Source organism: Neodiprion pinetum, chromosome 4, assembly GCF_021155775.2.
Source record: "Neodiprion pinetum isolate iyNeoPine1 chromosome 4, iyNeoPine1.2, whole genome shotgun sequence".
NCBI classification, from domain to species: domain Eukaryota; kingdom Metazoa; phylum Arthropoda; class Insecta; order Hymenoptera; family Diprionidae; genus Neodiprion; species Neodiprion pinetum.
Genome location: NC_060235.2, coordinates 40187021 through 40214076, shown reverse-complemented (window position 1 = coordinate 40214076; position 27056 = coordinate 40187021). Strand labels below are relative to the sequence as shown.

Here is a 27056-nt window from a genome sequence, read left to right as displayed (position 1 = left end):
TCTGTACGAATGTTGTACAACACTGGCCAACATCCGTACCGCCATTACATCAATAAATGTCATCTGCACCGCGTCCCTCTAGATCAATTTTACAAATAATTTTGTACAGTTTTGGTATTTGAATATATTATTAGGTGGGAGTGAGAATGTCTACAAAGCGTAAAAATACATCGAGTCTTGAAAAAAGTCGTGGCAAGGCCAAGAAAGTCGAGTACGACGACGAGGATATTTCAAGCGAGCATGAATCCGACGTCGAGGACGCCGACGCCGGTTCAAATGTCGACGGGGACGACGCCGTGGAAGACGCCGATGATTTGGCAGTTGTTGCTACAATGCCGGAGCTCCCTCCTCCGGAAGTAACTATTTATATTTGAATATCGTCATCAAAAATTACGAAAATAATACCCATACTGTTTAGAATCAGGTACATCGCGTCCTTCTTTTTATTCTCATATAACTGACTCTTCTTTTTCCTACCATTTCGTCACCCAAAGACCATAACAATTCTATGCTTATCCATTGTTTAACCCACAATAATAATGTCGGGAAAGACTTCCATCACGCTTGCGAGCTAAAATTCATGCGTGATTTGAAATGCGATTTTTAGGGAGGGTGGGGTAAGCCAGGAACGCTGGCTATGTGCGGCTTGACAAACTGGGATATGAGCGGACGCAAGGCGCCTCCGAAGGGGGTCAAAGCCACCGTAGGACGCAGCTTGTGGACTCCGCACACATTCAAAAACTTGGAAGGCACTCGAGTCAGACTTGTTGCCTCAGGGCCTGCTGCATCACACAATGTAGTCGTCACCGAAGATAACAGGTGTTTGGTATTTGGCAGAAATGATAAAGGTATGATAATCTAACATATTGTAGAAATATGTTAAACTCTAATTCACTCTATTTGGTAACTTCTTCATCATAGCATCACCTACAACATGCATTACTGAGGAGTGTGATGATTGTGAAAGCAAAAAACAAACATTTTAATCTCGTCGGATAGAGAACAATTATGAAATTGCAAAACTGGTGCAGGAAAGCTTTTTGGAATCATACTGATAAAATGAATTTGTAGGACAATTTTTCTTACTCACTTGGCTCTGGTTAAATTTTTCTGATGTGAAATTAACAGCCCACAATCTTCTTAGTTTTTAATTATTTGAAATAGTAAGATCTCTTTTAAATTGTAAATTGGGATGAAAGTAATTTTATATCTTATGTTGGGCAATTATTCAACAGTTGGATGTATCATATAATTTCTATTTAATTGTATGAAACTCCATACAATAAGAAACCAGTGACTTTTTTATTTTGTAATTAAAGTTCTGCATGAATTTTTAATTTCTAGGGCAACTTGGTGTCGGCGACACTAAACGTCGAGATGAACCGACTGAAGTGGAAACCCTAAAAGATCACACAGTAATAGCTGCGGCATGTGGAAGGAACCATACACTGTTTTTAACCAGCCGTGGTATTGTTTTTGCAGCTGGAGATAATAAACTTGGTCAGTGTGGTGTTGGTAAATCAGAAACATGCATCGCTGCAGCAATGAAAATAAAGTATACCGGTCCTCCCATAGTTAAAATAGGATGTGGTGTTGATTTTTCCATGATCTTAGACATTAAGGGAGGGCTGCATTCTTTTGGCAGTCCAGAATATGGCGCTCTAGGCCATAATACGGATGGTAAATACTTTATAACTTCCACAAAAATGGCATTTCACTTCGAAAAGGTTCCTAAACGGATCGTTTTGTATGTCGAGAGAGCAAAAGACGGACATGTCACCCCTCTGGATCGTGTAGAGATTACAGACTTTAGCTGTGGATATCACCACACAGTTGCAATCGATAATAAGAATCGTGCATTTTCTTGGGGCTTTGGAGGCGTCGGTCGCTTAGGTCATGCCGAACAGCGAGATGAGCTGGTACCACGATTAATAAAGTTTTTTGACCCCCCAAGTCGCGGTATCAAATCTATTCACTGTGGGAGCACTTACAGCATTGCAATCAACGTACACGGATCGGCTTTGATGTTCGGACAAACTAAACGGACAGGTGAAGCAAATATGTATCCCAAACCGATTCAAGATCTATCTGGATGGGAAATTAGGTGCGTTGGATGTTCCCAAACCAGTGTTGTTGTCGCTGCTGATGAATCAGTGATCGCATGGGGTGCTAGTCCAACCTTCGGTGAATTGGTAATTTGTTTGAACTTTACTGTCTATGCTCACAACTAATTAACTTATTCCACTTGTAAACTTTACGTCAGATATTTTTGTGATTGTTACTCCTTTGAGGATAAGTTGAATGTACAGCATAAACGTAAAAAATCATTTCAATGAAAATTCTTTCAGGGCTTTGGTGAAATGCGTAAATCATCAACAACACCGATGGAAGTTAAGGCATTGGAGGGTCTTTATATAACCGCGGTAACATGCGGCTTATCTCACACACTTTTCATTTGTCGAGATGAATCAGACGAAGAAAAAGCGAAGCTTGCAAAACTTCAAGAATATTCGGTTTAAATTGATGATGCACTTTCTACCTTTACACGAAAAATTTTGTTGAGTACCTAAGGTATTGCAACTGTTCTTGAAGGAATTGATTAATTTTATGAGAAGTCTTGAGCGTGATCGGTATTATCACTCAAGGCTATTGATCAGAACCTTGGAACGTAATATCGAAAAAAAAGACAACATTTGGTCGACTTCATCGGTCGTCTCTTTCTCATCTCGTTTGATAATTTTTAACATATTTCAAAATCTTTTTGACTAGTGAACTTGTCAAAGGCTTTCACAGAAATCATTTAAACAGTGATGATACTTATCTTTTATACCAATTATTTAAATTTTGTTTTAGTTCGAATTTAGTTAGGATCTTTGTAGTATTAGGAATAATCGGAAACACGCTCACTGCAGCTTACCCTGTAGTACCCTTTGTGTTCACCGTTGGATAACAGTGCAACAAAAAAAAAATAAGAAAAAAAAATCGATAATACTCCTAATTCGTAGATTTCTTCATACCGTAGCAAATAATACGTCCATACGAGGCATAGACTTAGCAATCTCCCTCCTACTTTGTACTTCCAAGTTTTACTTAACAATTAACTCATGAATGGACGTTAATGAATTTTGTGAAACCCCATTTTGTTAGTAGCTCAGGATATAGACCAAACAAATAGATGCAAAAATATATTTTGATACGTTGCTATTTTATTGACGTTCGCTCTAACTTGTACCAAGACTTTCAATGTAAACCGAAAAAACGTACTCATTGTGAACCCCGGGAATCATCTAAAATAGGTAATGATGGAATACCATGATTCACTAAAGAGATAGCTCCCCAGCATTCTTACGTCAAGTCTGTCATGACAACTTGTGAATTTCCTATTTTCATACGCGGGTCGTTGTGTTCTTCCTGTTAAAGCACAATCTATGATTAACTAAAAGTTATCAGTGCGTCCAAAAAAAAAAAGTTTTAGCGAACGATGCATATTGTTGCCTATTACATTATTATACTATTATACCCAACCGATACGTACAGTATTTATTATTCTACATTTTCAATAAAACCTCGAATTTTATACGGAAGTACTGCATTTGGTTTATTCATAAATACACCAGTACTTCACTTTTAACTTCATCCAATAGTTTGAAGATTACTTACCCGTATTTGTTTATTAACCGAAATTTATTATATTTCTACATATTATCATAGAAAAGTTATCATTGTACAATTCAAACACCGCCAGTGTGTTATTATATTTTTCTATTCGCAATGTTTTAAATTTTTTCATCTCATCTGATTTTGTATGTGTGATGGAATCTTAGTACTCAAATATTATGATCAAGTGTTGTATAACAATTGTACGATTCTGATTAGCAAATAAACGAATTTTCTATGATTGCTCTGTCCACAATTGAATTTTCTCATCAATTCAATATATTTCTAATCTAATTCGGTTATAATATTTTCCAAATGTAAGAAATGGCGAATAACGAATAGCGGAATGAGTCTATATTTATATAATTGCACAAACGTACAGCGTCGCGTATAATCTTAAGTAACTCAAAGGACGACGTTGCTTGCTTGGAACTCTATCGAGAAGTGATCGTCTCCTCGCCGGTCGAAACGTTGCTTCGCAAACCGTGGGGCCCACTTGTCCTAGGTACTTATCGCCTTGCATAAACAGTCCGGGCTGCTGGCGCGAAGTTAAAAAAACCAGAGATGCTCGTCCCAAGTGCGTCCCTTTCATAAACATGAGCGCCGAGAGAAGTCGTCGCTTTCACAAATATTATTTTTCTATTAATCAGATTATCATCACAAGTTGAATAGTCAACAAAATCAAAAAATATTCATGCGATCAACACATATATCATGTATTAGTAGTACCATTCTTTCATAGAAACAAGAAAAAAATTATTTTGCACAAATTTACCTTCATATATCTGATCGTAGTAGTAGTATATTTTAAACTGTAATTTAAAGCAATAGAAATCGGTAATTTTACCAACACAGCAATATTCATAAAATACTTAAAATTGTACATAGAGTTCTCATGCTGTATCAACATCTATGCTTCAGACTTGGTTGAAATTATATGCATATTTTCCTCGTAAGAATCCGATTTGAAATATTCTCCGTACAATTCGTCAACTCTGTAAAAGAAAACCATATCTCGTTAAAAACTTTAATACAAATGTATTTGGGCAGAGCAGAGACACAGCATTGCGAAGAGATATTTTTATATTCACTAGCCTGTTATAACTTGACAAGTCCAAGTTTTCCGTATAACGGTACTGACCGTCTGATGAGATATTTCTATTATCTAGAATGGCTACTTTCTGAGTCTGTACAGCACTTTCTGTTTCTGGATTATCTCCAGTACTACTTGTTGCCGTGTCAGAGTTCAAAATCTCAGATAAGTCGACCTCACACGAACTACAAATCTCAGGCAACTCGCATCGCTCGTAGTTAGGTACCCATTTTTTAATGCATTTCCAACACCGCTCTTTAACACGATAAATTTGTTGATTTTGCCAGCACGGATGGCAAGGAATATTTTGTAAAGCTTCAAAATTATGTTTGGCCATCAACTCTTCTTCTTCTTTCCGTTTTTGTTCCTTAAAAGTAATGTTACTCTCATGAACAGAATTGAAAGTGAACTTTTAAAACTTCTCCAACTTTATCAAAGCTATTTGAAACCATTAATTTTTTGTCCATTTCGATTGTTCTAGCAATTACAAAGTCCTCTACAGCCTTCATTTCCAGTTTGGAAACGTTCCCATATCTCCAACGCAGCAGTTGACATGCTATGTAATGATTTGGATCAGATGGTCTGTACTGTAACGCTCTGCTCATGGCCCAAGCTAATGGTGCCATTACTGTTCGCCTGTAAATAAATTTCAAAAATTGTACACACCAGAGTGAAAAATTGAACTCGCAAATCTTTACCTTAAGTACTCATTTCGTTCGGTGAGAAGTTCTGAGCTTGTTAGCGCTTTTGGTTTTACGTGCACATTTTTGCAATCTACTAGAGTCTGTTGACTCGACGTTGAATTTGACACAGTCGAACTACTTATATCAGAAAAACATACGCGAGCATCTTCGGCTTCAAAATCCGCTTTGCTATTATCAGGCTTTGGAATTAAACTCTTCAAGCTGTTAGTATTAGAGGGTGGCGAATTTACTGAACAAATTTCTGACTCAAGGACAGTCAAATCGCATTCGCAAATGAGTACCTACATTGAAAGTATATGTTGTACAAACTTGGGAGTGGCAAGTAGTATAACATCTGCATACATTGCACTTTTTATATTTTTCATGCATAACTACATTCGTAATGATTTCAGACCTCATGCATTTCCACGTGTTCTTCTTCTTCTGTTTCCGTGTACCCCAAATCCTTAAGCATCTCCATAGTCTCTTCATCGATACCTTTCTGAACAATTAGTTGCAGTACATCCTCTGGAATTCCTAAATTTCTTAAAAATTTTATCATTCGAGCTCCTACATCGATCTTTTCCCCTTGCCAATTAAGAATTCCAGGAACATCAACGCCCGCGAGCATTAATTGCATTAAACAAATTTCGCTTTGTACCAGCATGCCGTTCAATATTATTTTCCTGCTAGCATTATCATCAAAGCCCATAGTTCTCAGAGACGTAGCTAAAGATTCGTCAGTCAACTCATTCCAGAGTTTATGCGATCGTAAAGTTTGAATGGACACTCCAAACTGGATAAAGTAATTCAGATCCTCCGGTTTAAGATGTTTTAAACCAAATTTCATTGCTCTTATAACAAGCGATTCTGACACACCTTAAAATATGACCAATAATACTTTCTATTACAAGATGGAATATATATTGTATTATATTATGTTTCCTAATCAATGTTTACGCCATACCACTGCCGTACAATCGTCCCAAAATATCCTTGCTGTATATACCCCTATGAACAATCGGACAGTAAGGTATACCAGCAGAAAATTGTTTAATTTTTAGTGGGGGAATTTTCTCATAAGGTTTGGGGGGTTGACTGGTAGCTCTTTGCAGTAATCGGTCTGTCAATGCTGCCAATAATTTTTCCTCGGTCCACTTGCCGAAAACCTTGACCCTTTGATTAGTGGTTACTACATGCAATTGAGCTCTTCGGTATTTTTCTTTGGCAAGAGTCTCAGGCAAGTGACATACATCTTCGTTGCTTAAAAAAGGTCCACAAACAACAACGCTCTGCTAAAAATCAAGCAAGATAATTCACCTATGATCATACTTTTCGCAGGATGTAAATAACTCTGTCACCTGTTCTTCTAATTCTTTATGTCTTCGACTTGTCACACGTACTGCGCATGCCATACAATCACTAGAAACAGGACTGTAATTGTATTTGGAGCCATGGGTTGACAGTTTCGCCGATACTTCGAACAGTTTTCCTTCGTATTCCATATTAGTCATAGCAATACGTCAGGATGTCTGTTATGCAATGTCAAATGACTCATTGATCAATGACTAAACCTACTAGCCCCAACGCAATTGTAAAACAATACCAATTTGCTGCTTTCAATTACTGGTCCTTGTCAATGAAGTCATCTGCTTATGTTATCGATCACATTGTGTCCTGATCTACGTTGCGATGAATGCTACTTTCGATCTTTTTTTTTTCACAAGATATTTTCAGCAATAACGATACAATGCCATTTGAGTCAGGTAAAAGTTTGAAGAATCTACGATTATTGAAAGGCTCTTTTATTTACAAATAAATATGCTCTTTACAAGTTGACATGTTGTACAAACAAAAAATTTCGAGAGGAAAAATTATTTCGACATTTACTTAAGAAATCTGAAGTAATTATTGTATGACAGACCAAAAACTAAAAGGCCAAGCATATGAACCTCAAAATTCTTAAAATAAGGAGTGCTAGTATTACAAAAACAGCTGAACAATTAGCAATAGGATAGGGTGTACTTATAATTTCAAATATAAGTAGCATTACAAAAACCGAATTAAAAAATAGCATAGAAAAAATTTGAAGAATAATGCAGATAATCGAATTGTCTGATCGTTAAGATTAGATTTTTGATCAGTAATTATCAATTGCTAAAACGTTCTCCACATCATATGCACCATAGATATATTTACATTACTCCAGACCATTTCGTGTATGGAATTCTTTAAAGAATCCCTTCGGATTCCAGATTGGTTATCTTACAAACTAAGGTCAATAGAAATTAGCCAGAGAAGACATTATTATGGTTTAGTTTTTCTTTTTCGCTATACCACAAGCTGCTCCCAGTGTACCTAGTTTGGAGTGATTGGCGTGTAAAATTAATTCGAAGCTTGTGATGTTTTGCTAAACTAAACTGCAATAGCAATTTGAGTAAGGATTTTGTGGTTCGTAATCGTCTGTCAATTGAACTCCTCTTTTACCCAGGCGATGCCTCGTTCCACCTAAACTATCACCACCGTACATTCTTGTTGAATTAGCTTCCCATAGTCCAGGAGTTTGTATTATCTGTTAAGGCAAAATCATAAATATATTTTCAACTAACGGAACAATTCTTTTTCATAGATTGAAAAATGTGCAGAGTAGCAAGAGCTCAAAAGTATCCACGTGAAACAAGTCACACCACCTTTTCAACGAGTTCTTCAAAACAGCACCTTACTCCGTCAGCAGTTTTTGCACTACTTTCAATGTACAAAGTTTGGTGTCGCCGAGCAAATTCCAAGCCCTCCTCCATGCTGACTTCCCTGTTGGGCAAGTCATTTTTGTTCCCCACAACCATTTTCACAATATCTATTTTGTTGCAGTAAGTGTTGAGTTCGTTTAGCCAAGTTTCAAGCTTCGTAAATGTATGTCTGTCCGTTACATCGAACATTAGAATTGCACCTTGCCCGTCTCTGTAGTAACTTGGCGTTAATGTACGAAAACGTTCCTGGCCGGCCGTATCCTGGACAAATAATTAACTTACATGCTGTCAAGTCTGTTGGCGTCTGATTATGGAATAGTTTCAGGAAGTAGTCGTCATACCCAAATCGCGAGTTTAACCGTATTACCGTCGATGGTGATCTGTTTAGTTTTATAATCCATACCGACTGTGCTCTGCATGTTTTCATTGAACTCATCTTCAGTGAATCGGAGTAATATACTGAAATCAGGACAACCGTGTAATTTAAGAAAACACAAGATATCACGAGTTCTGAAACTTACTTGACAAAAAAAAAACAACAAATTAACCAAACGGCAGTTGCTTCAATTTTTGAAAAATCTACCTACTTTTTTAACGGAAGCCTACTGACGTGGTTCAAATATTAGTTGACTTATGCGGATTAAACAATTAATTAATTAATTATCGTAGACTGATCAGAGGTTAGAATTTACAGAGTAACATAATATGGCAATAAATTCGATACCTACCTAGACTTTCCTACGTTAGTTTCACCTATCATTAGTAATTTGAGCGTTGTCAAAACTTCTTGGTCCATTTTACTATATCTATCCTCAAAATGGCCCCAATTAAAGTTTGCAGTTTCAACCGAAAGGTCGGCACCAAATAACACCTCTAAACTCCCGAAAATCGAACGACTCGTGGTTCGACTTTTAGCCTTAAGCCTGGCACTGACAGAAAGCACAATTCTTTGATCAATCCTTTGGTTCAATCAACGTTACAGTTCCGCTGTGCGGGTGTGATGTGCGTGCGAGTTACTTTCGCCGTGTAGATGATCAAATACAATATTTTTAATAATCATATAAGGTGCTAAATTGCACACATGACTAAAACGAAAGAGAAAAAAACAATAACGAGTTTACTGCGCGTCAGATCCACTGAATCAGATACAGTTGCAAAGTGACGACGTAAAGTTATTTTTTATTGTTTTTCATCATCCTTTTAATTATAATGCGGTGATCAACGTACAGATGTCGCTGCCGCTCGTGGCATACAATAACCTCAAAAATGTTTGCGAACTGTCACACGAATGTCAGGCTGAAGGTTTAGTATTCGCCAAACCCTTGTGTCGAGCATATCGTCGCACGTTTCTGTGATGATATTTTCGCCTGATCGTTGATCTTCATGAATCAAACTCAATTACACATAAATAAGGCGGTTATTTACTTCAAAAGGGTTATTTCAACGGTGGGTGCTTATAAAGTTTTCCTATACTGTACTTACTCTTAACTGAGTTTGTAAAAGAACGAGCATGTGAAACGATGCACTATTTTTTTCCCCCTTTCACATAACCGTGCAACTATAGATATTATCGACGAAAATTGAAAGAAAGTAATGGTAGATTCGTCGAATGAAAAGTTTCATTCACCATTGCATAACTTATGCAAGGTCGAAAAATAAGGGTGACTAGAAATTTTTTTCTCTTAATCGTACCTGATTTAACAATATTTTTAACAGATGTCTCGACCACTTCTAGTCGCGTTTGACTTTGACCATACAATTGTGAATGACAATACGGATATTGTAGTCCGGAAGCTACTGCCCGAACAAAAATTACCAGAATCAGTGAGAGGCATGTATCGATCGGACGGATGGACCGCCTACATGCAGAGAATCTTCGAACTTCTCCATGCAAATTGCATTAACCAGACACAAATAAATGCCGCTATAGACAATATACCTGCAGTAAACGGGATGGAGGATCTGTTGGAAAGATTGCACAAGAGCAATTGCGATATTATAATAATAAGTGACTCGAACTCAATTTTCATAGAGCGCTGGTTGAAGAATAAAAAATTGAGTCATACTATATCTCGGGTATTTACTAATCCCGCTAAATACGACGACAACGGATTGTTGAAAATTGAAATGTATCATCTGCAAGATTGGTGCGAATTGAGCACAAAAAATCTCTGTAAGGGGCATATTTTAGAAAATTACATAAAAGAGTCATTGGAAAATGGAACCTCATTCGAGAGAGTTGCTTACGTCGGCGATGGACGGAATGATTTTTGCCCCATTCTGAGATTGTCGCAAAAAGATTTTGCCTTTCCAAGGTCGAATTATCCTCTTATTAAAATTTTAAATGAAGCAAAAACTAACGGCACGCATCAAGTTACAGCGCACATATGCCCGTGGAACGATGGTACGCACATTTTGGAAAAACTTCTCGTCTCTCTTGAGTAAACTAGAGTTTAATAATAAAAATAAAGTTAAATGACATTTGATTGTAATCGTATGATATTGTGTTAAGGCTAACCCTTCAGTCTAGGCATTTCTTCACTTCGATTCTCAAGTTCTTCCAGTTATGCTGTACCTTGCATACTGCTCCTATCATTCTTTACTTGACTCAGTCTTTATATCTAGTGACGAGATTAATCGCTACACTTCAGTCCCAACTCCCGATTTCTCACCCTATGATATATATCATGAATACAATTTTTTCGTCACCCGCCAACCACTCAATTCCGAATCCACAACCGACTAAAGATTCTTTAACTAGGGAAGAAACAAAATATCAAGGAATAGTTAAAAGTTTGTTAGTCTATCAATGAACATTGCCAACAATCTCGTGACAATTGTAAATATTGTCGTTAATATTTTCTTATTAAGTCATGTTAAGTTACAATTTGTTCATTTTTGTTGGTGGATTTCTGCCTTACCTGTTTAAGCATCTACTTACCTGTATTTATAACATCTAAGTTATGTAATAGTTGATGGTTTTTTTTCTTCCTCGAAGTAATTTTAATAGTTATCCACAATGTCAATGATCTCCATTCCCAGAAAATGAAATTAAGATCAGTTCAAATTTTGAATATTTTCGCGCGGTTGCGCGCGCAACTTTTAGGTTAGCCGTGACGTCTACGTCTCCATTAGTTTGTTCGTGTTCTGTCGAACGTGAGTTTATTTACGGTTTCACGGATAACTTTACCCTCCTGAAAATATTAATATGAAACAGGAGTTGCAAAAATTTTCGCAGAACTCAACCTGACCTTAAAATAAATGATTAATCGACCTCTAAAAATCGTTTGATCGTTCGACGCAGGAGTTGTGGTAAGTAAATTTTCATTTATGTAGTGTAATTTTTTTATCTTTTTATTTAGTTCACCTACTTGCCTTTTACTTACTGTCGTCGATATTTGCAAGCTTTGATAACAAATTTCGATCAATCAATTTTTTATATTATTTCGCATAGACGGACGCTTATCATTATAAACTCGCGTAGCGAATTTTCGCAAATAATCATGCATGGCATTGAAATCTAAATTCGCGATGAAAATTTTTCATGAATTTCTTTATTTATCTGAATATACATTTATTTCTCACATCTTATAGCTGTTCAAATAATTATTCAGATGTAACTACTCACATATTTTACATCTTTACGATCAGACTGAAAGGTAACAATGAAATTTTGCTTACGTAATGTGTTTAAGATCTTCGCTGTTGAAGTATATACATTAAATTTCATCGTATTTAATATAATTACAGTACATCTGTACAATTTTTTCAATATAATCGTAATATCGCGAATCGCGAATATCACGCTACACGAAGCTGAGATACACTTATTTTATTAATTTAAATATCAAATTTCTTTTAATGATGCTAGAAAGCCAAGATATTCCACTAGGTATATAGACAAATTAGTAGTAAATTAAGTATAAAATATTAATACTGTTATTATTATTTTATGTTAGTTTATACAAATTACTAACACAACTTACGTTGCTTGGGTAAAATACATTACGACTAGTTATAGGTGCTAGGAAGGATGCTGTTCTCCTTCACAAACATTTGATCACCTGAATTTTTATTAATTTTTGCTATACTGACGTTCAGATAATTCTTAACAATACCAAAAGACACGCCTAGTAAATACAAAATATCGACTAGCCACCCAGGCGTTGAACTGCATAAAAATACCTTACTAAGTATCTCTATAAAGGCAGGCGTCCACATCAATATACTCAAGATCAAAGTTTTTTTCAAAATACCAAACAGCATCTGCACGCTTTTTATCTCGTGCATAACATTTTTATAACCAGTTTCCTCATTTTTTTGCATTTCTGAATCGAAGCCTAGTTGTTGGACACTTTGTATAGCTGCACTGCGATCAGATTGAATAATATTTGACTGCTGAATAACTTTAAGATTCTCTAAGCCACTTGAACTCTCCCCTAAATCGTTATTCATTGTACCAGATTCATCTCCAAACCACCCAGGTTTCAGTGGATCTTTGTTAACTAAAGTTTGATCTGAAACCAATGTTCGTTTGGTGACCGGAGAAACCTTCGAATTTTTCTTGTCAGTTCTATCAATTTTGTCCAAGATATTATTGCACGCATACATAGCACGAGTCTGCAAAGTAACGGAAATGAACAGTGGTGTGAAATAAATTAAAAATAGAAGAATCAACAGGTGTACTTTGAGAAATTTCATAGACAACAAACAGCGCTCATCCATGTACACCGGTACTTGCAACATCTGTTTGCCCTCGTTCTTTGCGTAAAAATTTTCCACAGTCTTTTTATCTTCATTGATACTCCTTGCGTTTGGGTTCAGTGCAGAAATTTCCACCTCATTGTCGCTGAATTGTTTATGAAACAAGCCAGTATCGAATTTCACGCGATTTACCTCATAATTATCATGCGAGTTTCCTGTTTGTGCTTTCACTTCAACTTGTTTAACGGTGTCACGAATCCGTTTGATAATATCTGGGTAGATTTGGCCGTTCAACTTTCTCTCTATATTTTTATCAATTTCATGTGTTGTAGTTTTATTTCCGTATGTAGCCGCTTTGTATCCAGCTGTTTGGTTCTCATTTTTATCTTGATCTTCGTTTGTCGAAGTGTTAATGGATGATTGTATATCTTTATTCCTTGTTAATGTGTCTGCAGCAATTATTTCCCGATAAATTAAATCTTCTGGTTTCATTTTTGTGATCAGGGGTATTAATTTTGAAGTTACCCTGTTTTTGTTTACGAGCACTTCATCGAAAACTTTCGAATCTATAGCTCCAAGTACTTCCGGAAATGTTGTGATCAAGTCGCTGTTATTATTAGACTCGCATTCGTAGTTTTTATAAATTTCAGGATATTTACTATCCAATGTCTCCTGTATATTAGCCAGTTTTTCGAGTATTTCATTCTCATTGCTTTTTATTCCCTGTGTCAAATTTGTTACTGCTACATATTTCGTGATATTCCACGGTTTGAAATTCTCAGAGTACTTCATTTCACTTGTCTTATTGCAAGTTTTCTTCAACACCGATTCAAGTACATTGCGGACTCTGAGTACGACCTCGTCAATCTTTTCAGAATGTGGATAAGAACTCATAACTGTGTCAGGGTCATCGACTTCAAAATATCCACTTGATTCACTGTAGTTCTCTTCGTGGTATATCACTGACTCAACGTTACCTGAGTTAGTTTCATAACATGATTCTAGCGGAAAATTTACTTTGAAAACACATTCCATCTCACTTAATTCACGCACTTTATCCATATCTTGACCTCGAGAAAAATACAATATAGCTGTTACCAATGCTGGAATGAGCCACTGTACAGTTAATCCAAATCCGGTGAATTTGGACTTGTTATTAGTGTTCTTAGTAATATTTTCCATGTCTGCAATATTGATAACAGTTTCTTGTGCTTCGTTATCCACCTCTGGAGCTTTAGAGATAGCATTCGAATCCTCTTGCACATGGAGATTTTTTTTTCGCAAGCCAAGATTAGCTGGTTCATGACCGTTATCGTTGCTGGAATTTTGTGACATTCTTATTAAACTTGAGCATCTTTTGTTAATGCAAGATATTCCACTGCTGCATTGCATTGAATAGATTAGAAGCGAAATAAATGCGTTTGCAAATGGCACTAGAAACATTGCATAATGCATTAAAACGTGTTGAAACACGCACTTTGGTGCGGTTCCATTTATATCTTGACTAGCAAGCCAAGAGTCGTCGTACTTGTAAGAAAATCTCATGCACGTTTCGTTCTGACGTAGTTCCTTTTGTTCTTGATGTGAAAATAGTTGACGATCAGATATTTCTTCCTCAACACTCATTGTTGGATCTTGTTCAAAATTATTCAACGGTATTGACTGATTTAGGAGTAATATTATCGATGTTACTACAGAAATTAACGTGTCCGATGTGGAGAGAATGTGTAACGGGGTCTTGAGAATGTCTTTGAAACAGCCGATTTTAAGCAAAAAAATCAACGCTATGCAGCCTGATAGCAACAGACTGTAGCCCGCAAAACCCAATACCATTGTGTGCATGTTGACAATTGATTACTTATATAGTTATTTAACTATGAATTATTGCTCACATTTTTGTTGTCGAAATAACTTTTTAGACAGAAAATTAGGCCCTTTTCATAGAAAAACTGAATTCCCTCTTTGTTCACTGGTTCAACAGTAATAATTTCAAAGCCTTTCTGTAACAGACTGAGTCTTGACGAGTAAAGCATGAGGGTATGAGATTACCAAATGCAGGAATATGAGGGTCAGTTTATTATCAAAACAAATCTAGGCTCAATCGTAACTGTACTGTGTAAAATATAGGGGCTTGCTCACCGCCCAATCTATACGGACGAACTATGGGAGGAATAGAAATGTCCATTTTCTACATTCGTTGAGTCTGGGCTGTTGATTTTTGAAAATGAGAAACTTCCGTCTATATGTTTGAACTGACGTTTTAATCGGCCTATGTTTCAACAGTGAAAAATCGTCAGCATGGCTGAACGCCGTCGGACAGATCCAGTGGTTACCCAGCGTATTTGGGATAGCATAAAGTTCATTGTACATCAAAGAACTTTGCCAAACGAGGAACGAGTCAGGCGTCACATAGCTCGGATGTATGGAAAGTCCGAGCAAACTGTACAAGAGGATTTAAACAATGCAGTCAAAGACGGGCTCGTTCAGCTGAAAAAAGTCGCTAATAAAAATGGTGTCGAACAAGAGAGCTATAGGATTCCTGTTGAATTGGTTGAGACTGATGGACACGACTGGTACTGTTATAAATGCCAAAGAGCAGGAGTGGTCGAATGTTGCCAAAAATGCCACAGAGTATTCCACAAGGAATGCCACGTCCCAGAAAATCTCGAATTAAAATACTGTAATTTTTGTGAAGTATGTTTGCCTTATTATATTTTGTACATCGCACACATTTCATATGTTCATTGGTTACAAATATATCTCAGTATCATTAAGTTAGATCTGATTCTAACAAAAAATAGCTCTTGACTATTTTGTAAATTTTTTGTACATGTGAACTCTAAAATGACGATTAAATGTAACGTACCACAGTTCTAAATATATTTAAAAAATTTTAAAGTGCAAAGGAGTTTTAAAAGTTTGTTTCATTACAGAAAATAAACAATGACGTATTCGGTGACAAATCCGACTTGAATCATATACTTAACTTTACGTGTGGTCACTTAAAAGCAAAGTTACCACCAGAGATTACAAATCGAACGATTGTTTTTGATAATACGCCGGTTGTCACACCATCAGGTGGCTTCTCAGGGCCAACTTGGGTTAGTGAGGGAGAGGATTCTTGGCGTCCAGGAATATTGATCAAGAATCACATGGACTTGGCTATCATGGATAAAAAAACAAAACGTAAAGAATATAACAACCTTGCGGAATTTGAGACAGACGCGCATAATATAATGCATAATATAATCGTGTATCATGGAGGTAAGCAAAAATTGGCTTCAATCTGAAGATTTTCTCTTTGAAAACTTTTCACCTTAAGAAGCAGACTTGGATGTCGTGCAAACTTTAACTTCCATAAGTATTCCAAAATAACTTTAGCGTTAAAAGCATTAATTTTTTTGCTTCAGAAAGTAGTGCGATAGGCGAAATGGGCATTACAATGTACCAGGATTGCTGCTACGATCTACAAGAGATTCGTCGCTGTGCCGATTGCTATCGAATATCTAATGAAAAATCTGAGAAATTATGGTTTTGTACACCTTGCAACCCACCGCATCAACTTGTTTATGCAAAACAGAAGGGATATCCGTACTGGCCAGCCAAAGTAATGCAAATAAACAACGACGTATATGATGTGCGATTTTTTGGCGGCCATCATATGAGGGCAAACATTGAGAAGATTTTCATACGCCCGATAACGGTCAATTTAAACACACTGCAGGTGATACTAACACATTATTATAGATTAGCACTCAAAATTATTCGTCTCCTTTCTGTGATATATTTAAATTTAAAAATTCAGAGTTTTAATCGCGATGCTGAGCAGAATCACTGATTCCCAGCGTAACACGCCTACTGACTATATTCTCTGATATGAATTATCATAATTATGAAATAGTATGAATTGTATCATAGTTAAAACGCAATGACTAGTACCATATTTGATTTTCAATTACTTTTCACGTCGCAGTCAGAGAAAGGAAAATGGAAGGAAATTAAGGTACGACATCAAAATTCAATCACAATGATTGTGTTATCTATTAAATAGCTGACACACCTCTTTGTTTTTATAAATTTTCAACATTCTACAAACAGCATTGACACATATTAAATAATCATACTTTCCTCCTGGTCTGTTCGATATTTTATTTTAAAACACGTTGGTGGTACCAAATTTGAATAAAACATTTCGAAATCGTATTCAAGTTCAATTTATTATCGTAATTTGTTATTTAAAGCATGACTAGCTCTATTTTATTAGATCATCCAGGTTTTAGGCATGCAAGAATTTGTGCGTTATTAAATAGATTTAATAACTTATGATTTTTTTGACGATAGACTTCCTTCGATATTACTCATATCAATACAAAAAAAGGTGAAGTTGAAGAAGCGGGTGTTTGCTTATCTGAAATTAATACATGTTTTTTTTTTCTGTAGATCAAAAGATCGGCAGCCTGGAACCGGGCATTCGAGGAATTGAAACGCCACAAAACTTTACTTGCTCAGCTAGCAAAATCAGAAACAAAAGATGCTGAACTTTCGGATGATGAAAATGGTGTCAAACCAGCAAAAATTCGTCACATAGAATCACCAGGACTGAATAGCTCGAAAAACTCCACTTCGAGCAAGTCGATGACCATTTTCAAAGACTTAAGAGTAAAGGTAGAACGTTTGAGTACTGAGGGTCGTTCGGACATGCAATCTACTTCCGGAGAACTTGAAGAAAAATTGAAGAAATCAACGAGTAGAACGGCCAGTGAGGAGCGAAAAGCTACACCTGGAAGCAGGAAAACGAGTGAAGAAAGACAAGTACGATCAAACTTTGTCTATTTTTTCTGACTTGTACTTTTGGCTCGATGAAATACCAATTTCTTCTACAGGTGCCGTTCTTGGCTGTTGCTGAAGATGAACCAGCCAGAGAAATATGCAGCACTTGTCCGCAAGGCTTGAAAAAGGAAGGATCACAAGAAGATATGGTTACATCAAGTTCTCAAGAGCCAAGATCCAAATGTGTACTTGTTCAAACTGAACAAATACAATCAGAAGTTCTTCCAGCTAAGGTAAGAGTACTTTTGATTTTTAAATAATCGATTTACCTCATTATCAATTAATGTGAAGATTTCGTGACCCTTGAATTTTCTTAAATATGTGGAAGGATTCGTCTGAGAGGGTCAGAGAATTTGACCATGCGTGGTTGCATGTTTATATTTTTATTTAGCGACGTTCCGGCAGGCCCAGCCAGCCGTCATCAGGTTATCTGTATTGATGAGGTTTGAATTTTGTGACTGTGTTTCTTGTATGATTAAATTTTCGTTGGTATTAACAGTCAATGATGACAAGATGCAATTCATGGAATGATGCTTTTATTTACGACGTTTCGGCAGGACCCCGCCTGCCATCATCAGGTTTCTTAAAAAAATATTATACAGAGAATTACAAAAATTAGCTAATTTGAATTTAACATATTTTACAATTTGAACTTTCGATTAAAAATTTTTTATACATAAATGCCATTATTTGCTATAGTTGTTATGTTGTCATAAATTAATAAAATATTATACACTCGCATTTTTAGACATTCCTTAGCTTAACAGTTGTTTCTTACATGGAGTTATAGAAGGAGGTGAACTATCCGTCTGTCAAATTGACCTGCTTAATGTTAGTTATCATAACAATGATATAATGTCATATATTTATCTGTGTGATTGTTATTATACTGGACACTTTGTTTACATGACCTTTTACAACGTATGTTTTTTGCGATATTATAAAATGTCTACGTAAATGTGACTTAGATTTTCGATGTCTGTTCTTTTGTTTACAGTATCATTTGTTGATATGTGCATCATTTCTTTTAAAATTCTTTTGTGTCAGTTTTGCTCTTTATCTAATATTATTACATTTTCAAAGTTGAACTCGTCAAGACATTATTATCACAAAGGCAGATAAAGGTAACATCACTGTCATTATGGACAGAGAAGAGTATAACCAAAAAACTAATGAAATACTCAATGATACCAATACGTATAAAAAATGTAAGGACCTGACCAATATAATAGAAAAACAAACTGACGATATAATCAATAACATAGCGAAAACGGGAGGAATTTGTGACCCGACATGTAGAATGCTTAAAACACATAACGCATTACCACCAAAAATATATTTTCTACCTAAGATACATAAAAAACATTATCCACTTAGACCGGTTGTCTCAAACATTAACTCACCCACATATAAGATATCAAAAGTATGTGCAGGAATCTCATCTAACATCATAGGCAACACTGAATACCATGTTAAAGATTCTTGGTCCTTCGCTAAAGAAATAAGAGGACTTAACATCTCTAATGATCTCTCTCTTTTATCGCTAGATGTATCATCCCTGTATACAAATATTCCAACCAATTTAGTGATAGCCATTATTAGAAAAAACTGGGCGCTCATATCAAAACACACTGCCTTTCCAAAAACAGAATTCATCCAAGCTGTGGATATATGCTTAAACTTCACATATTTTACACATGAGAACAGTTTTTATAGACAAATCTATGGTGTTGCCATGGGGTCACCCATCAGCCCTGTTGCAGCTAATCTGGTCATGGAAACTCTAGAACAGTCAGTCATAAACTACTTACCCTTCAAATTAACATCTTATAAGAGATACGTTGATGATATCATTACATGCGTACACAATATATGATAATATTCAAAAACTAGTCGATGCATTTAATTCATATCATCCACGCATCAATTTCACACACGAGTTAGAAGATAGTAACAGAATTAGCTTCCTAGACATGTTAATAATTAATCATGAGGGAACAATACAAACGGATTGGTATCACAAAAAAACCTGGTCAGCTAGATACATAAATTTCCACTCACACCATCCACTACAATCCAAAAAAAGTGTCACGATAGGTTTACCAGATCGAAGCATTGCACTTTCAAATGGACAGTTTAGGAAAAAAATCTAAAACTAGTACGCGAAACATTAAAGAAAAATGGCTATCCTAACAAACTGATTAGACACTTACAGAAAGCAAGAATTGATAAAGATTACAACAGTTTTAACGTTGGTTATTGTGAAAACAACAAAGATAAATGTGTAGGTTCAATTCCATACATTGAAGATCTATCGTAGAACATAAAACCTACTATGCGAAAAGAAAACATTAATGTGTCGTATAAAATCACCAACTCTTTAAATAATTTATTCACATGTTTAAAATCTAAAACACCAAAGCTCGAACAAACTAATATCATCTATAAGATTAATTGCACAGATTGCCAAAAATATTACATAGGCCAATCTTGACAACATTTAAAAAAAAGGATCGCAAATCACAAATATGACATCAAAACACATGATCCAGAAAAATCGGCATTAGCGTATCACGCATTAGTTGAAGGACATAAGTTCAACTTTGAAAATGTAATAATATTAGATAAAGAGAAAAACTGGCCCAAAAGAATTATAAAAGAAATGATACACATATCAACAAATGATACTGTAAACAAAAGAACAAACTTCGAAAATCTAAGTCACCTTCACGTAGACATTTTATAATATCGCAAAAAACATACGTTGTAAAAGGTCATGTAAACAAAGTGTCCAGTATAATAACAATCACACAGATAAATATATGACATTATATCATTGTTATGATAACTAACATTAAGCAAGTCAATTTGACAGACGGATAGTTCACCTCCTTCTATAACTCCATGTAAGAAGCAACTGTTAAGCTAAGGAATGTCTGAAAATGTGAGTGTATAATATTTTATTAATTTATGACAACATAACTACTATAGCAAATAATGGCATTTATGTATTAAAAATTTTTAATCGAAAGTTCAAATTGTAAAATATGTTAAATTCAAATTGGCTTATGTTTGTAATTCTCTGTATAATATTTTTTTAAAAAACCTGATGATGGCAGGCGAGGTCCTGCCGAAACGTCGTAAATAAAAGCAACATCCCATGAATTGCATCTTGTCATCATTGACTGTTATCTTTATTACAAAACAAAAAGTAAAAAAAAAAAAAAATATTTTTAATACATTAAGGTAAAAACAAAAAAAAGAAAAAGAAATTTTTTAATGCTAAATAAAGTAAGAAAAAACAAACAAAACTAAATATAATAATGAAGAAAATTGACGTGAGGTCACAATTGGATTAAGGCAGTTTTACCGCATGCTATTTTGGAGGTAGAATTTGAAAATGTACAATATATATAGTGTAAATTATGTTGTCTACAAATTTAGCTACTTATTAAAATTATAACATAATAAGTCGAAAAACCAAGGAAAAACAGAGTGTATCTACAGGTGGAAAGATGTTTTGACTTACTTATAGTGGCGTTCCTAAATGTGCATGGCTAATATTCATTTTGAACTTGACTGTTAAGTAAACAATATGGTGTCACCTTCGAGATTAAGTATTATGGAGGTGACTGATTGAAATTGGCTAAACAAAGTTTTTTCGATTTTTTTAAATCACATTCGAGTATAAATGACTAAGATTTTGAATGTCAGTTCTTCTGTTTACAGTGTTGTTCTTAGAAATGTGTATCATTTCCTTAATTAGTCTCTTATGCCAATGTTTCTCTTCATCAACTATGTTTACACTGTCGAAATTAAAAACATGTCCTTTTGTTAAGGTGTGATGAGCTAGAGCAGATTTATCAGGGTCAACAGATTTTATATCGTATTTATGATTCACTATGCGTTTTTTTAAATGTTGAGAGGATTGGCCCACGTAACATTTCTCACAGTTTTTGCACTAGATTTTACAAACCACGTCAGTATGATCAGAATCATAAATACGATATAAAATCTGTTGAAACAATGAAAATTCTTCAAGGTAAAAAGAGGTCGCAGGACCTCTGATCAGCCAATGACGACGGCATTAGAAAAGTTACGACGAGAATTGGAGTTGGACAAATGCAAAGAATTGGAAAAACTTCAAGCAGAGCATGCTAAAGAAATACGTCAATTGACTGATAAACATCAGCAAGTCGTATCAGAGATAAAAAAGAAGCAATGGGTAATTATTCAGATTTAAAGAATACCACTTTAATACTAATTATTTTTAGCATTTTTTCAAGTTCACAAGTGCAAGCAATGACTCAAAATTCTTTCAGTGCTACAACTGTGAAGCAGAAGCAATATATCATTGTTGCTGGAATACGGCTTACTGCAGTATCGAATGTCAACAATTCCATTGGCAGCGTGAACATAAAAGAGTTTGCAGACGCAAACGCTAAACTTTTCAGCTATTTTAAGCAAGTACAAAAAATGTTTAAGGCTTTAAAAAGCTGGTTAAAATGACTTTGGTTGACAATTGCCCTTTTTATTATTTGGGCTCCTGTTCCCTTAAAAGGTAAAATACGCACCGAATTCTATAAAGTAGCTAATTTATGCATTGATACAGTAACAGCTTGTAAATTTATTCCATGTTCGAATTATTCTTTATGTGCAATACCTATAGAAATCTATTAGACGTCTTACTCTATCTAGTAGACGACTACAATACGTCCTAAAAAATCAATAATTATTATATTATATTCGGATTGAATTGATCTACCAAAAAATCTAAACGCATCAGCATTATGTTTTTTCAACACTATATTAATTAATAAAATATGAAATCATTATCCTATGAGAAACAGACTTTTGAGGGACACTTTTGTGGACTAAATTTCTGAATTATTAATAAGCTGTTTTTCCTAGGTACATGCGACCTCGCATGAAGAAAAACTCTCTGTTCTTGAAGCTTTTCATTTCATCTTGACATACTGATTTCATATAGTGTAAAAGTTCCTCATATTACCGAAATTACACTTGCTTTGAAACTGTTTCAAAGCAAGGGAGTAATTGTCTTAGGTCTTTGTAAACAACGAGCAATATGTGAATGTTTGAATGAGTCGAAGATCAGTTATAAATAGCCCACGTATTCCCCGGAATATCATAAAAGAACAGAATTTACATTCGTTATTTTTATACGAATATTTGAGTAGTGTATATCGGAAGGTGATATAGCTGAAGTTCAAATACCTTATTCATTCGTCAGTCATACAAATCCTAGGCAGATGCTTTTTGCAGCTTGAATTACTTTTAATTAACTGTTGTTGTTCTTTCACTATTATCAGCGTTACAAGCATGATCTTTCTTGATTAACAAAGAGAGAAATTCTATTCTATACCCACATATATTTTAAAAGAATCGAAACCGGTTTGTAGTTATAAAAATTCACAAAAATCTTTTGTGGCCTCGTCAGTATTTTTACTACTATAATATACTACTCTTGTCTATGGGAATAATTATACACATATCTTCGTTCATTATAAAAATTATTATGAAACAATACGTAAGCAATCATATAATTTAAAACCACTCCAATAAAGGGTTTGTCACAAGACAGTAGCATCTATGAAGTCAAAAACATGAACCCAATCAACATATACGTTTTTGCAAATGGCAGACGTTGAGTCTGGCGAATATTTTTCACACCTATTTTTGAACTTTAATAAAAGTTTGTTGTTTCATTTGTTACATATGATCAGTACTTGCTCAGATTTCATTTGAACGAGCGTATATTAAAAACTTGATCTACTACAGCAAACCTGTGGATTAAATCTTTACCTATTCTGTAGGTATTTTTGAGAGTAAGATTATTCATGTTTCACAATGAGTGATAACTAGATTTCAATCTAAGAACAAGTCATCTTACTAGTGAAACGTTCTAATTTTCCGGGAACTTGGAATCTGTTGTTACAATAATGCACCCTAATCGCACTATAATGGGAGCCCAAAATCGCCTTCACTTTAGTTTGCTCATTGCCGGTAGAAACGGTTTGTGTTGATCAAAAACTATCCGCGAATTTCAGTTTAAACCTGTTCTTGATTATACAACATACCGTTATTTCTTAATCTTTAATCTAATCGATATTATTTAAGGTGAAAATGATATAATTAATCATTATGTTAATATTAAATATCTTTTATAAATATTATTAGGTCACAAAAAAAAAGGTAGGAAAGAGGAATAAAAATTTATTCAAAAGTCAAATGGTTCTTATAGTACTCACAACAAATTTATAACTCATTGTAAGTGATCAGGATGACCCTGCGTAATTTAAATCCTGATCACTTATGGTCATGCCCTGCCAAGTCACTGAGTCGCCGACCTTGACAGTTTTTGATTTGGCTGATTTTTTTCATATACTTAAACTTGGTTCAGCAAGTCTTCTGTGTGTAGTTCAGAGTGCTGAAGATTCTTACTCTGCATAATTGGTGCTGATACAAAAAAAAATTTCCAAAGTCACACGACAGTGCCTATCTGAAATACTATTCATACAAACTTTCATTCAAATTCATACAAATCTCTTATTAGCTCATGAATTTCCAGAAACCTGTCAAGATGAACCGTATAGAGAGTAGAAGAAATTTGAAGTATTTGACATGACAGGTTTTTTTTTCTCAATTTATACACGAATGGTTTTTGATGGGTATTCCGGTATGAGAAAAAGAATTAACCAAATGAAAAATAATCAATATCGGAATTTTGGTAATTTGGCATGGGAAATTTCTTACACGTTATTATAGAATCAAATCTGTATACACTTTAAAAAGTTGGCATGAAAGAGAATACATAAAGCGTTGAATTTGCAATCAGTTCTAAACAAATTGAACACGCATTTTGAATATTTGGCAAAGTAGAAAGTATTTATTTCCATCCATCATTGGGGATTCCGTTAGTATTCGTTTGATTGCCAGTTAAATAACTTAATTATAATGTTATACAGTTACACTTTCATCACACTTGTTGGACATGTGTATTCTTTATAAAGTTAATAAAGCTGCTGGGTAAAAAAATTTTAATAATATGTAGAATATATTAATATTTATTTACATTTTACATAACTATGGTTTGATTATCCGATATAGATATTATATTGAAGTGTGTTTTTGCATACCTATACATATAATGGTACTTCCAAGTATATATTGCAAAGTGATTCAAAACCTCACTTACTGTTAATATGTGTTGTATGTCCAAGTTATAAACTATATAAACTATGAAGTAAATTCTAAAACCTGGAGAAAAAAAAGCATGGCAGCTGAGAAAAAAAGGAAAAGTTGGAGTTTTGGCTTCGACTCAACTTCAGCAAGATATTGAGTAAATCAACTCAAAATCTATCTATTATTTATACGAATTCCAAGGACTGGAAATGGCATTTAAACCTTTTTTTAATGTACCCTTTACATCACGGTATATGTTTTGACTTTTCTTGTATAGAAAAAACCGCCTCTATGGCATTATTACATGCAGCCTCACCAAACCTAATATAATAGAAAAACGTATGAATTATAAAACATGATATTCCATGGAATAGTTATAACGATGTAGTCATGAACTGGTTCAATCTGCATAAAAATAATATGCAAATGTAGTCAAATAGTATAAGCATATATATAATATGTAGATTTTTGAATAATTTGACAATAAAAGTGAAACTGGGTTGTAATAATCTCATAGTATTCTTATAAGATTCGAAATTTCCAAAATCACAACCGATGTTAGCTAAGCGTCAGTTTCAATCGACGGCATGTTTCCAAGTACTTTCATTAGCTCTGACTTCTTCTCCAGCAAGCGCGACAGCAATCTTTCCTTTGGGACTTTTCTCATCTATTTGAACAAAATTATAATGCGCTGCTGATTCTGGGGATAATTTTTCGACCAGCTGTAATTCGGATTGATTCAGTTTTTCCCCCAACTGTTTCAAGGCGCTAAGTATTTCCCCGCGCTGTCTATCGCTTGCTTCTTTGCTTAGCTTTCCAAGCTTAGCGTCACGTTCAACTTGGTACAAACGTTCTCTCAACTGTGCCGGTTCGCGTTTACCAAACATTCTGATAACCGCAGGGGTTTGAAAGGCTGCGCTGATCGCAGCTTGGGTTGCCTACAATTAAACGTTGTATTTTATACTAAGCGAGTTATTTCTTTGGACAGTCATATTTATTACAAGACGTGTGAAAGGTAAAACTTGATTACCAACTGCATCGCTCCCAGATCATTTACAAGCGTCATATCTCCAGATATCATTCGTTGTAGACTTTCGTTAAAATCTTTGAGCTGATCCATTGTTTCAGCTTTAGTTTCATTGTAGTCTGCTTCGTCCAACTCGCTCCTATAAGTGAGAGTAATAATCATGTAGAAAACTGGGCGGAATAATTTTTTTTCACAAAGCAATAAAGCTGTAATCAACATGCTGGCTCAATGGAAATTTTTTGTTAGCAAAACAATAACCGTCACCTGACACAAATATTTACCGGCACTCTTCCAAATCTTCTAACTGTTGCACAAGTCTATCCAACTGTTCCTCGAGGTTTTTTCGCAATCTTTCAGTCTCTGCTTTACCGTGGGACGTCATAGTATGGCCTTTGTGGATTTTGGCTGAAACTTGGGACGATTTCAAAATGCGTTGCGGCGCATTACAACTTGCTAAAAGAGGTTATGTTACAAAAACACGATTATCGGAGATTCTCGGTTCGTTTTGAGTATGCAATTGTTCGTTCTAGAATACGTTGACTGTAAGCTCTGGTTTTCAACGACGTAGACTGCGTATTTTACGCGTTAACTTAATTGGCACAAATCTATACCGATACTCGACAAAGTGAATCGTTTACGCGTGCCGTTAGATCCAACCAATCATCTTGCCTTACAGAGGAACGGGGCATATACGTATAGGTATGTATATGTAACTCGTTTGTTATTGTTTTACACAAGTGCGATGCAGTTGGTCATAAAAATATTATTCTTGTCGAGATTGGATGTGTACGCAAGGTGCGTAATTAATTTTTGTACTTTTATATTATTCTTATCAGTTAAGTGACGATTTTTTTCAATATACATATACATACGCAAGACGTTAAAATTCTCGAAGTGGGAAAGGATAATTATCTCGACTCAACGTAAGGCTTACAATTTCTGAAGCGTCATTTTTCGCCGTTTCTCTATTTCCGCAGAAAGTAAGTGCATTTCCGAGTTCAGTGCCGCGAGCCAATGAACGCATAGTTGAACCTCTATGGCACAAGTTCACTGATTAGTGATGTGTGTGTAGTACAGTCTAGAGAGCATATACTATTGGAGGGAGGGAGCTA

General features: G+C 35.1%; 6 protein-coding genes across 13 annotated transcripts; 3 read left to right on the top strand and 3 right to left on the bottom strand.

The window, feature by feature from the left end:
* Nucleotides 1-7: 7 nt before the first annotated feature.
* LOC124217733 (protein RCC2 homolog) lies at nucleotides 8-3040 on the top strand. 2 transcript variants are annotated; one of them, XM_046623733.1, is made up of 4 exons: nucleotides 8-356; nucleotides 608-848; nucleotides 1345-2192; nucleotides 2349-3040. In XM_046623733.1, the coding sequence occupies exons 1-4, from the start codon at nucleotides 147-149 to the stop codon at nucleotides 2517-2519; spliced, it is 1470 nt and encodes a 489-aa protein (XP_046479689.1). In that variant the 5' UTR covers nucleotides 8-146; the 3' UTR covers nucleotides 2520-3040. The 2 variants fall into 2 exon arrangements, with proteins under 2 accessions (XP_046479689.1, XP_046479690.1); XM_046623734.1 differs by having other exon boundaries at nucleotides 316-424.
* A 954-nt stretch (nucleotides 3041-3994) lies between these two features.
* On the bottom strand, nucleotides 3995-7069 carry LOC124217734 (uncharacterized). 4 transcript variants are annotated; one of them, XR_011176885.1, is made up of 6 exons: nucleotides 5849-7069; nucleotides 5449-5735; nucleotides 5200-5386; nucleotides 4753-5117; nucleotides 4433-4652; nucleotides 3995-4296 (listed from the first exon to the last, which is right to left on the bottom strand). XR_011176885.1 is itself a non-coding variant. In XM_046623736.2 (6 exons), the coding sequence occupies exons 1-5, from the start codon at nucleotides 6281-6283 to the stop codon at nucleotides 4568-4570; spliced, it is 1359 nt and encodes a 452-aa protein (XP_046479692.1). In that variant the 5' UTR covers nucleotides 6284-7069; the 3' UTR covers nucleotides 3995-4469; nucleotides 4542-4567. The 4 variants fall into 4 exon arrangements, 2 of the variants coding, with proteins under 2 accessions (XP_046479692.1, XP_068991278.1); XR_006882895.2 differs by having other exon boundaries at nucleotides 3995-4276; XM_046623736.2 differs by having other exon boundaries at nucleotides 3995-4469; nucleotides 4542-4652.
* Nucleotides 7070-7217: 148 nt separating this feature from the next.
* On the bottom strand, nucleotides 7218-9339 carry LOC124217740 (ras-related protein Rab-18-B). Its single transcript, XM_046623747.2, has 4 exons — nucleotides 8909-9339; nucleotides 8522-8639; nucleotides 8124-8441; nucleotides 7218-8005 (listed from the first exon to the last, which is right to left on the bottom strand). The coding sequence occupies exons 1-4, from the start codon at nucleotides 8974-8976 to the stop codon at nucleotides 7844-7846; spliced, it is 666 nt and encodes a 221-aa protein (XP_046479703.1). The 5' UTR covers nucleotides 8977-9339; the 3' UTR covers nucleotides 7218-7843.
* LOC124217738 (pyridoxal phosphate phosphatase PHOSPHO2) lies at nucleotides 9280-11234 on the top strand. Its single transcript, XM_046623742.2, has 2 exons — nucleotides 9280-9626; nucleotides 9897-11234. Exons 1-2 carry the CDS (start codon nucleotides 9564-9566, stop codon nucleotides 10623-10625), a joined length of 792 nt encoding a protein of 263 aa, XP_046479698.1. The 5' UTR covers nucleotides 9280-9563; the 3' UTR covers nucleotides 10626-11234.
* Nucleotides 11235-11297: 63 nt separating this feature from the next.
* Nucleotides 11298-25186, top strand: LOC124217731 (zinc finger MYND domain-containing protein 11). Of its 2 annotated transcripts, XM_046623730.2 has the most exons (9): nucleotides 11298-11492; nucleotides 15168-15578; nucleotides 15818-16148; nucleotides 16295-16608; nucleotides 16858-16887; nucleotides 17325-17696; nucleotides 17768-17947; nucleotides 21757-21939; nucleotides 22037-25186. In XM_046623730.2, exons 2-9 carry the CDS (start codon nucleotides 15183-15185, stop codon nucleotides 22157-22159), a joined length of 1929 nt encoding a protein of 642 aa, XP_046479686.1. In that variant the 5' UTR covers nucleotides 11298-11492; nucleotides 15168-15182; the 3' UTR covers nucleotides 22160-25186. The 2 variants fall into 2 exon arrangements, with proteins under 2 accessions (XP_046479686.1, XP_046479687.1); XM_046623731.2 differs by lacking the exon at nucleotides 16858-16887 and having other exon boundaries at nucleotides 11299-11492.
* On the bottom strand, nucleotides 23377-27018 carry LOC124217741 (protein LZIC). 3 transcript variants are annotated; one of them, XM_046623751.2, is made up of 4 exons: nucleotides 26879-27018; nucleotides 26226-26355; nucleotides 25948-26083; nucleotides 23377-25855 (listed from the first exon to the last, which is right to left on the bottom strand). In XM_046623751.2, the coding sequence occupies exons 2-4, from the start codon at nucleotides 26324-26326 to the stop codon at nucleotides 25493-25495; spliced, it is 600 nt and encodes a 199-aa protein (XP_046479707.1). In that variant the 5' UTR covers nucleotides 26327-26355; nucleotides 26879-27018; the 3' UTR covers nucleotides 23377-25492. The 3 variants fall into 3 exon arrangements, with proteins under 3 accessions (XP_046479707.1, XP_046479706.1, XP_046479704.1); XM_046623750.2 differs by having other exon boundaries at nucleotides 26226-26397; nucleotides 26879-27016; XM_046623748.2 differs by lacking the exon at nucleotides 26879-27018 and having other exon boundaries at nucleotides 26226-26726.
* Between the last annotated feature and the right edge of the window lie 38 nt (nucleotides 27019-27056).